The following is a 10,994-nucleotide window of genomic DNA, read 5'->3' as shown; positions in this document are numbered from 1 at the left end:
AGGCTGCCGTGGCCGGGAGCGGCCACTGCACTCCAGTCTGGGCGACAGAGTGAGACTCCAACTCAAAAAAAAAAAGAATATGTTTGTCAATATCTGCAAGATAGCTTGCCAAGATTTTGATTGGGGTTGCATTGAGTCTATAGATCAAGTTGGAAAGAATTGACATTTTAACAGTGGTGAGTCTTAACAACTATGAACATGGAGTGTATCACCTTTGACTTCTATCATCAGGATTTTGTAGTTTTCAACATAGAGATTCTGTACATATTTTGTTAAATTTGTACCAAAACATTTGTTTTCTTTTGTGGTTCAGTTAATTTCCATTGTTTATTGCTGATATATAGGAAAGCATTTGACTTAGTAACATGGTGTTGTATTCTGTTACATTCTGTGATCTTGTATTATTGGCTTAGTAAGAGTTTGATTTTTGTTTGTTTGTGTGTTTCTTTGGTGATTCTTTGGGATTTTCTAAACGGACAGTGATGTCACTGTGAACAAAGAAAGTTTTATTTCTTCTTTCAAAATCTGTATAAGTCTTATTTACTTTTCTTGTCTTATTGACTTCCAGTACAGTGCTGAATAATAGTAGTGAGGGTAGTCATCTTTGCCTTGTCTCAGTCTTAAAGGGAGAACATTCAGTTTCTTACTACTAAATATGTAGTTAGTTGTATTGTAAAAGTTTCTTTTCAACCAGAGAAAATTTTCCTATAGTCCTAGTTTACTGAAAATTATTACCATGAGTAAGTGTTGCATTCTGTCAAATGCTTTTTCTGTCCTTTTTTTTTTTTTACTTTAACCCTACTGATATGATAGATTACATTGATTTCTTAATAATAAACCTTATGTACCTGGAATAAATCTTACTTTGTTATGGCATGTAATTCTTGTAATACATTATTGAATTGTTTGCTAATATTTTTGAAAACTTTTGCATCTGTGTTCATGAGCTATGTTGATTTATAGTTCTTCCTCTTATAATGTCTATTTACATTGGTTATTAGTAAGCCTCATTAATGTTTCCCCATGGACCACATGTCTCATCCTGGGAAGGTCACAAAGCAATTGGACTGGTCCCAAGATTGGCAGCCATCTTCCTTTTCCCCCTATCCCCAGCCAGATGTAGCCTCCAGAGAGGAACTTAGAAACTAATTTTGGGAGATCCATTCTATAACAAGTTCCAACCAGGGCTCAAGGCCAGCCTGTGGCCAGTCACCTCTGGCTACCCAGGCTGGTCCTAGCCTCTGACTAATAATGTAGAAATCATCATTGGGGGTACTTCCAATGACCAGTTAGGAAGAGTTCCTTCTGATTTTATTTTCTGAAAGAGATTGTAGAGAAAAGGTATCATTTTTTCCTTTAATATTTGATAGAACTCCACCATCTGGACCTGGAACTTTCTTATTTGAAAGGTTATTAATTATTTATTAATTTTTTAATAGATGTAAACCTGTTGAGATTATTTAATTCTCCTTGTGTGAGTTTGATCATTCATATATTTCAATAAATTAATTCCTTTCATTTAAGTTAATAGATTTGTTGGCCTGGAGTTTTTCATAGTATTCCTTTATTATCCTTTAATGTCCTTGAACTCAATAATGATGAAATTCTCTTCATTTCTGAAACTGTTTTTTTTTTCCTTTTTTCTAGTGTAGTTGTCTAGAGGTTTATCAGTTTTTTGAATCTTTTCAAGCATTGGCTTTTGGTTTTGATCATCATCTCTGTTGTTTTTAACTGTGTGTTTGCTACCCACCCACACTGAATAAGGAGGAAATGAGTCTGTAGGCAGCCAGCACTGTCAGCTGCCCTTCTTCCTGGAGGGCCTGTCCAGGCGAGGTGGATCAGGTTGTGTCTTTATGTGCTGGTGTAGCTACACTTTTCTGACTGTATTTCTTCAAATAGGACTTGCACATTTTCTCAGGTTTTTGCTTATGTTGAGCCATCCTTATTATAGCCACCTCCTTTGTTTCTTTATGATTGAGGTCTCATTTTACATTATAAATACATGAATATGTTGAATTCTACTTCAGAAAATGCCTATGTGTATTTAACTTCAGAACACTATTTTGTGTTACTATGCAGTTGATGCATTATTTGGAAAAGTACATTTTTTTCTTCCTCTGACGGAACTGTGGCATATATTTCAGCCCATGGCTTTACTCCCTGTGCGTTCTCAAGCTGTTTTAAAATCTCTCTAAGCTTCAATGTCCTTGTCCTAGGTAAGCAAGGTAAGGCCCCCTTTATAGTGTGGGAGTGAAGTTTGTTGGCCTGGAAGTTTGGGTGTGATCCTGGCATGGCATCTTCAGTGCATGCGTCCTTCTCAGATGCCATAGCTTTCTACACTGTGTACTAGCCAAAAATCGAGTCTAGTTTTCCAGACTCTAATGTTACTGGACTAAATGCCTAAATGACTGAATTTCCTTTTGGTACATACCTGTTTCACATTTGCTTTAGTTCTTACTTTACTTATGATTACTTTATTCGTTTTTTATAAAAATATAGAACATTGCTTTTTTCCTGAGGTATAAATGTATGTGAATATAAATGTATGTGAATAACAGAATGTTAGAGAATATGGTATATGTTGCTAATTTGACCCTCTTGCTTGCAGGGGAAGGGGAGGAGTCACAGCCCGGCCAGTTGGAGTTGGTGTGCCACGGGGGACGCCAACACCCAGGGGAGTCCTTTCTACCCGAGGGCCAGTGAGTCGAGGAAGAGGTCTTCTCACTCCCAGAGCAAGAGGAGTCCCCCCAACTGGGTACAGACCTCCACCGCCACCCCCAACACAAGAGACCTATGGAGAATATGTAAGTGAAGATGTCAAACAACAGCTTTGTTGATGAGATTGACCCCTCCAGACATAGCAGTGGATGCTATAACCAAGTACCCGTACTCATCTTGTTTTTGTTTTGTTTTTTTTTAATATTCTACTTTATGTGTCAAACATTTATTGAATGCTAAATAAGTACTTATTATCAGAGGTACAAAAGTGACATGACCTCTTTCATCAAATAGATTAAGCATTATGCAACCATAAAGAAGGACAGGCATATGGACTTCGCAGCAACTTGGATGGATTTAGAGTCTTTCATACCGTACTCTGTGATCTATCACAGAAACAAAGAACAGAGTATCATATGTTCTCACTCATAAGTGGACCTTGAACAATTATCATAATACTATAAGAAAGGGATTGCCAGTAGTAGGAAATTGCCAGGGGAAGGGGGTTGGAATTGGCAGTTGAGGGAAACTACCAGGGGAGGGAGGGGGCACACCTCATCAGAAAGGGTACCTGCACAATGAACATTTGTATACATAACCCTGAATTGTACTCCACAGCTTTATAATAAAGAAAAAAAGAGAAAGAAATTAAAAGTCAAGTGGTGGGGAGGTGCGAGACTAGGGCCCAGGTGACATGTCTTCAAGCCCTTGTAAGAGTTCCAGTAACATTCTTTCATATCCCACTCCTCTGAATACCTCAATCACTGAAAACATAGTTACCTATATATACGAAGATAGCTTTACCCGTAAGTGTTTTTCTTTTAAGCTATGCTGCTGAGTATAAGGTCTTAATGGAAATTCTTTTCAGTAAAGAAAACAAAAGTTGTGTATTTTTTTATTTGATGCAAACCAGTTTTTTATTTGTTGTTCAGTGATTCTTTGATATGATGCATAGATTTATTTGACATAAGAGAAAGGAACAAAACTATAAAAATTTGGCAGGGGAAGGAATTCTTGAAAGCATAAAATCCCCTGGAATTCTTACTATAATGTCATAGTTTACCATAAATGAAGAAAATCAAAAGCAATGGATAGGGGATTGACATTAGTAATTGAAAGTATTAAAGTAAGAGTATATGAACTGTCAATGGAAGGGATGCAGTGGCAGGGATAAAATGCAAGAACAATAGGTTTTCAATAGGTTTTATAGACCCCATAATAAACAGTTTCACCAGTTTATTTTTCAGTTGTGGAAGGATGCCCCCCATCTTTTATTATTGAATGCCTTACAGCTGGACTTGTTCCTATTTCCTAATATTCTTATCAACTGAAAATAATAATCATGCCTCAAGTTCTTCTATAAATGCTGAGTCTTCTGAAAGTAGAAAAGACTATAAAAGAGGGGAAACATTGTTAAATTCATTTTCTGTAGACCCAGTTTCTGTTGATTTCCACCTTAGCTTACCTGGATTTCTCTTAAGTTTGAATTTAATGTAGATGTGGCTGGATGATGTAGGGGAAATTGCGTGGCAGAGAGTGTAGGAAACCTGGATCCTACTCCTCATTTTACTGTAAATGTTAGTATCAGACAGGCAAGGTATTTAACTTTTTTGGCTTCACGATCCAGGTATTTCAGAAAGAGCTATTGTCCTCTTTACATGGATTGGTATTTCCATTCAATAAAAATTGATTGAATTTATACCATGTGATCCATACACGTGTTTTCTGTCTCAGCATGTACACTCTAATGAGTCTAGAAGAAATTACACAGATGAGTAAAAATCCAAATTTCTTAAAAGGTTACCGTCCAAGGGAAGAAAACGAAAAGCAGGAGAAATTCAAGACATTTGGTTTTGCTTCTTGTAGATCTGATTTTTTTTTTTATAAGTAACTGGAAAGGCATTAAAACAATTGAATTAAGAAGACTTCTGTTAGGTTAATTACTCCCTTCCCATCCACTGCCAAGGAGAGTGGAATAATGGGCTTGTGGAAGAAGACCTACAAAGGTATGAGATCGCTCAAGGAGAAAGTCAACCTGCAAGTTGTTTATCACTCTCACTCCTGCCTGGCACTCTTCCAGGCACTGATCACCACTGCCGCTGTGATTTCAGCACACAGCCAGTACTGTTTCTGTCACACCACGGTGCTGTCTTCAGATAACTGACAGTCACATGTGCCATCATCATCTTAATTTGACTGGAATATAGCATTTGCGATTTCATAAACTTCATGCAGTAACAACTCTTGATCACATAAGACAGCGATGTGCTTTACAGGCATGCTTTGGGTGTAGTGGGACACCAAGACAAAAAATTGTCATGGGTGCACCTCCTTCCCCATATTGAATTATTGTCATGAAAGGTTCAGATTATAAATGTTAACTTTCCCTTCTAATTTAATATGTAATTACTGGGAATACTTTTTAAGATCTATATCCACAAAGAAAGATTTTCCTCTCTTAGTAGCATCTTATAAGCCCTCTTCACATAGTATAGTTTTTAAAAGCTTCAGTAGCTTAACACTGTATATAGCAAACGTAGTAGTTGTTATAAGGAGTAGATAAAACCCCTCTCCTCACTTATGGCAGCCCTCCATCAATAACACTGACTCCTAGCTATGCCCTTTTGACCTGTCTTCCTCCCCGACCCCTTTTTAATTGAATTTCCTACTTCTAGTCTCTCTAATACAACTTATAGTCTCTGACATACCTCCAAACATTGGCCACTGGTCTTAATGATTTGAAATTCTAAAGATTACTTACCTACCATGCTTAGCTTTGCAGCATGGCAAGGTGGAAGGGGTAGTAAACTCTGTTTTAAGAGTTTTTATTTTGTTGGATTCTAGGATTTTAGATAGACTAGACTAGATAGATTCTAGGATTTAGACAGACTATTTTGTTGGATTCTAAGATTTTAGGTAGACACTGTGGGATACTCAACATAGAAAGCCAGGGATCCTGTAGCACAAACAAATGGTTATTGTATTAAAGGAAATGTTAGTCTTCTTAGCATGTACTAAAACTGTTACATTGAACTGGAATGTTATAAATTAGGTTCTAAACTTCATGAGGGTAGGGACCCTTTCCCCCTCCAATTCACATTTTTATTCTCAGCAACTAGTATAATGTTTGGCACACAGTTAGTTGACTTTTAGTAAATATTTACTGAATGAATGAATATTCTCAAGACTGAATTTTTTTACATTTCCACTTGTAGAGAAGCCAGGGCAGATTAGATGCCTTTAGTGAGTTTTCAGTTTACACACATAGCAATTTATATATAACATAATTATTAGAATACAGTGTGTAGCATAATCACTAATATATGTCTATCTTTCAGAAGATTATTAAATTCTAAAGAAAAACACTAAATGAGTTTTATCTCTAGGTACTAGGACAGTAGTAATTAGAGCACATTGTAAGCACTTAGTAAACGTTTGCTGGACTAAACTATCCTACACAGAGATATAAGTTGTCCTGATGAATGTTACCATTAATTTTTTCCAAGTAATTAATAAAACCATCTGGTGGAAAGAAATAGGATAGTTGGCATTTGAAAGAATAACTTCCCTAAACTATTGTTGTCTTCTAGTGCTCAAAGGGCAGTTACATTTTATAAGGGAATGAGGCTAATTTTGTATAGCTCCTGAAAGAAACAAAGTAACATAGTATATATCTCAGCATAAAAAGGAACTTTCAAGAAGGGCATAATATTTGATGAGAAACTACTCTCCATGAGGCACTTTGATATATGTCATGTTATTCTCCCAATCACCCAGTGGAATATTATGATCACTATTGGTTGAATGAGAATTTAAGATTAGGGAAGTTAAGTGACTTGCCGACAGTCACATGACTGGTAAAGAAGGAGCAGATGCAGGATTCAAAGATCCAAAGCTTAAGTTCTGTCTTGAAAAATCAGTGCTTTATTAAAACAACAACAAAAAGCAGTGTTCTACTAGCTAAGAGTATAAAATCTTCTCATCTTGGAGAAAATGCAGCAATTGCTGCTTGTTCTGCTCATCAGAAATGATGGAAAAGAGATTACAGGACGTTTATTGGCAAAAAAAAATGAGAATAACATTTTCATTATTTAACAATTTCAGAACATCTGTATCTCTGAGAAGGGCTTACCCCTTTGGAAATCAGAAATAGAATTTTTAAAGACTTCCTTGGATACTCATAGTGAGAAAAATTTGATATCTGTAGAACATGTTTGGTTATAGCTAATCAACTCAGTTTACTCTTCATCTTAATTTTCATTTAACATTTACTATCTGAGGCCATTATTTCTAGAATAAAAACTGCTTTTTTGAGAAGGTATGCATTTCAGTCCTTAAGATACTAATGTTCTTCAGATTATGTGTATTAAAAGTATTCTTACATAATTTTAAGCCCAAGAAAAACTTAATGAAGGGTTATCTGTTCTAATTATTTTTTAGAAATATTTATATCATGCCTGTTTTTTAAAAACCGGCTGCTTTACTAGCCCAAGTGAGAAGATCCAGTAATTCACAGGTATATCCTTGTGAAAATGTGCCTGGTGAGGTTTAACAGATCTTTCTCAAGGTGAGTTGGTGAAGACACTTGATCATTTATAATGTTGTCTGAGCCAACTGTTCTCCATCGGAGTCACTGTCACAAAATACTCCAAGTGTGTGTCATTGAGAAGAACATCTGTTAGCAAATAAATCTATGTGACTGTGATTATTGCTATAAGAGCATATACGATAGACACAGAAACCATTTGAGTAGGATAACCTAACCATTGGTAACACCAAATCTCTCAGTGTATACTTGTATTTTAAGGACAACTCTAAGAAAACAAGGCAACTCAATATGATTAGCTTTTTTTCCAAAAAGAAGAAAATAGACAATGGCTGTTTTTCAACCATTTAAGTATAAATTGGGACCTTCTGCTCTACTTTTAACTTAGTAAAATTAGGCATAATTATAGCACTCCTCATCTCTTCTTGGAGAACAAGGAGTACCTCTTACCCAAAATGACACTGATTTATTACTTATGTCCAAACAATTAAATAACTGACAAATTAATTAGTGTTACCCAGAATATATTCAACATGAGCACTTTAACAATCCAAATCAAAATGTTGGTGTAATTACAGAGAAAATCATGTCTGATGCTTCCTGGCAGAGCCCAATTTACATATGAATTTCTAAAGTGAAACCACTTTTGTTCATTTGTTTTAAGGTCAACATTGCATGGAGAACACACAATCCGAATAAATGAGCATCCTCTTCACACTCAGTATGATAGTTTCATTTTCTGTCTCTGAAAGATCATGTCCATCTCCATTACTTAATAAACACTGTTACATAACCTAAATACTATTTATTCTATTACTTAACCTAAACATTACATAACCTAAAGACCAGTTACTGTTATTTTTTTTTTTGAGTTGGAGTCTCACTCTGTCGCCCAGACTGGAGTGCAGTGGCCGCTCCCGGCCACCGCAGCCTCGACCTGCTGGGCTCCGACGATCCTTCCGCCTCAGCCTTCCGAGTAGCTGGAACTACAGGCATGTGCTACCACACCCGGCTGATTTTTTTTTTTTTTTTTGATTTATTGTAGAGATGAGGTCTCGCTGCCCAGGTGGGTCTTGAACCCGCGGGCTCAGGCAATCCACTCACCTCAGCCTCCCAAAGGCGCGGGATTACAGGCTGAGCCACCGAGCCCGGCTAGTTACTGTTATTTTTAATGACTACTGAAAAGAAGGCTTCTGCTTCCTCTGTACCACTGTTCTCAGTACTTCACTTCTGCATTGTATATGTGTTTTATTTTTTCCTCACCAAACACTTCTCTGTGGACACAACTCTCTGTGGACACCTGCTGGGTATCCTACAGTTTAACTCAGTTCTAACACTTACTACTTGGAGGTAGCACAGACCCCACAGTTAAAGCGCTCAGTCCCACAAGACTGCCCCCACTTCAGATGCCAGTTACAAGTGGTGGGTCTCCAGGTTAGTCACAATTTGTGTCTGACTTGGATACAAATTGGAGGCTCTCACAACCCCCTTCTCATGTTTGATAGTTTGCTACAGTGGCTCAGAACTCAGGACAACAATTTATACTATTACTTATTTATTATAAAAGAATGCAATTCAGGAACAACCATTGAAAGCGATGCATAGGGCAGGGTGTAGGGGAGAGCACAAAGTTTCCATGCCTCCTCCAGGCAGCCATCCTCTTAGTACCTTCATGTGTTATAAAATGGAGACTTCATTACAGAGATATGATTAAGTCATTGACTACTAGTGACTGACTCTACTCCGGCCCCTCTACTCTCAAGGGTGGGGGCAGAAAATTCCAATCTTTTAATCACAGGGTTTCTGTTAGCAGCCCTTTCCATCCTTAGGGGTCTTCCAAAAGTTACCTTATGGACATAAACTCTCCTGTGATTGAAAGGGGCTTGTTATGAATAACAAAAGCCCCTCCTTTTGCTTTCATTGTTCTTACCACTTGGAGAGTTCCAAGGGTTTTAGGAGCTGTGAGCCAGGAATTATGGAAGAAGATCAAAATATATATTTTCAAAACTACCAAGTCTAAATCTCTAATTGTGTGGTATCAACTTCTGATGTCCTCTTCCACTGAATGCCCTATAAACACTTTGAAAGCCATGGTATAGACCAGGCAAAGGGCCTCATCTTCCCCAGAGTTACCTGTTAAGGTGAATGACACTACCATATATCCAGACTCCTAAGATCTTGTTCTTGCATCTTCTTCATTATCTGTGTTCGAACAGTACCAAGTATTTTCACTTACTTCTTCTTCATGAATAACTGTTGGATCTCCAGTTTCATGTACATTTGCAGTTGGTTTAAATATTGTCCTATCTTTGTTCACTTTTTTATTCCTAGCACCTAACATATGGAGTCATGCACTAAATGCTGGTTGTTTGGATGGATCAATGCACAGACAGAAGGTTGGCATAACACCTTTGCTTGTACTCTTGTTCCTGCCCCAGATCCTTTCTTTAAAAAGTGTTTTACTCTTCATACTACTTGTTGTGTATTTTTCTGGTTTCTGACATTGGATATTCTACTGCCCCCATTCCCAACAGCCCCCCAGCATAGAACTAATTTAAAATTCTGAAGGAACTTAGTCTCTTTATGATTATGTTGAAATTCTTCTACGTTGTATCTGAGGGCCTTCCTGTCTGTCTTCCTTTCCACTGACTGTTCAGCCCCTTCTTACGTTACCATTTGGCATTGAATCTATACCAATTGCAGTTCTTTAAACATACTAGGTACTTTAACACTGTCTCTTTCCATGTGTTCTCTTTTAATTCCATTTCTTGTTTTGTTTATGCCAACTGTATTTACTACTGAGTCTTGGATTGTGAAGCCTCTCTGGACCTAATCAGGCATAGTTAGCAGCATCTTTTGTGTCCCTTTAGCTCATTGTACCCACCTCTACATTTACTTGTTTGTCCTTGTCCCCAGTAGACTGTGAAATCCTTTAGGGCAGGAGCTATGTGTTGATTTTATTTTAGCTTTTCTGGAACCTATCACAGGGCCTGACATCTTAGAGAAACTAAATAAATGTGTGGAGGATGGATGGCTTGACCTTTATTAATGCCTTCTAATTCCTATGTCATACCTTGTGTTATATATACTTTTCAACATACTTAGCAGAATAAAATTAAATATCTTAAGCCAGTTTAGCAACATAACATGGTTCGTTTAGTGAACTAATACATATGAAAGACAGTGCAATTTAATAAAGAGAATATTATCGAGAGGCTGAATGCAGTCATACATTGCTTAATGACTGGAGTACATTCTGAGAAATGTGTCGTTCGGTAATTTCTTCATTGTGTGAACATCAAAGAGGATACTACACAAACTTAGATAGTATAGCCTACTGCACATCTAGGTTATCTGGCATAGCCTTTTTTGCTCCTGGACCACAAACCTGTACAGCATGTGACTGTACTGAATACTGTAGGCAATTGCAACACAAAGGTACATATTAGTGTATGCAAGCAAGCTAAACATAGAAAAGATAGAGTCAAAATTTTGTATTATTATCTGATGTAACCACCATTGTTTATGTGTCTTATAGTTGACTGAAATGTCATTGTATAGCACATGGTTGCACTTGGTTTCTGATTCCTCCTCTCTTCTATATGACCATCTGTAGTGTTGTTATGCAGATTATTTAACCTGTCTTGGCCTTAGGTTTTGTTTGTGTGGTTTTTTTTTTGTTTTTTTTTTTGAGTTGGGGTCTCACTCTGTCACCCAGACTGGCGTGCAG

General features: G+C 37.1%; 1 protein-coding gene across 2 annotated transcripts in view; it reads left to right on the top strand.

Annotated features, from left to right (window-relative positions):
- Positions 1–10,994, top strand: part of KHDRBS3 (KH RNA binding domain containing, signal transduction associated 3) — a 222,788-nt gene that overhangs the window by 139,486 nt on the left and 72,308 nt on the right. For both annotated transcript variants that reach the window (XM_021712876.1, XM_008059199.2), the window contains exon 6: positions 2,609–2,804. In XM_021712876.1, the coding sequence (XP_021568551.1) occupies positions 2,609–2,804 (196 nt within the window). The remainder of the gene's footprint in view (positions 1–2,608; positions 2,805–10,994) is intronic.

Source organism: Carlito syrichta, unplaced genomic scaffold (genome assembly GCF_000164805.1).
Source record: "Carlito syrichta isolate Samal-C Ts95f unplaced genomic scaffold, Tarsius_syrichta-2.0.1 Scaffold91408, whole genome shotgun sequence".
NCBI lineage: Eukaryota > Metazoa > Chordata > Mammalia > Primates > Tarsiidae > Carlito > Carlito syrichta.
This window is presented reverse-complemented; position numbering and strand designations above follow the sequence as displayed.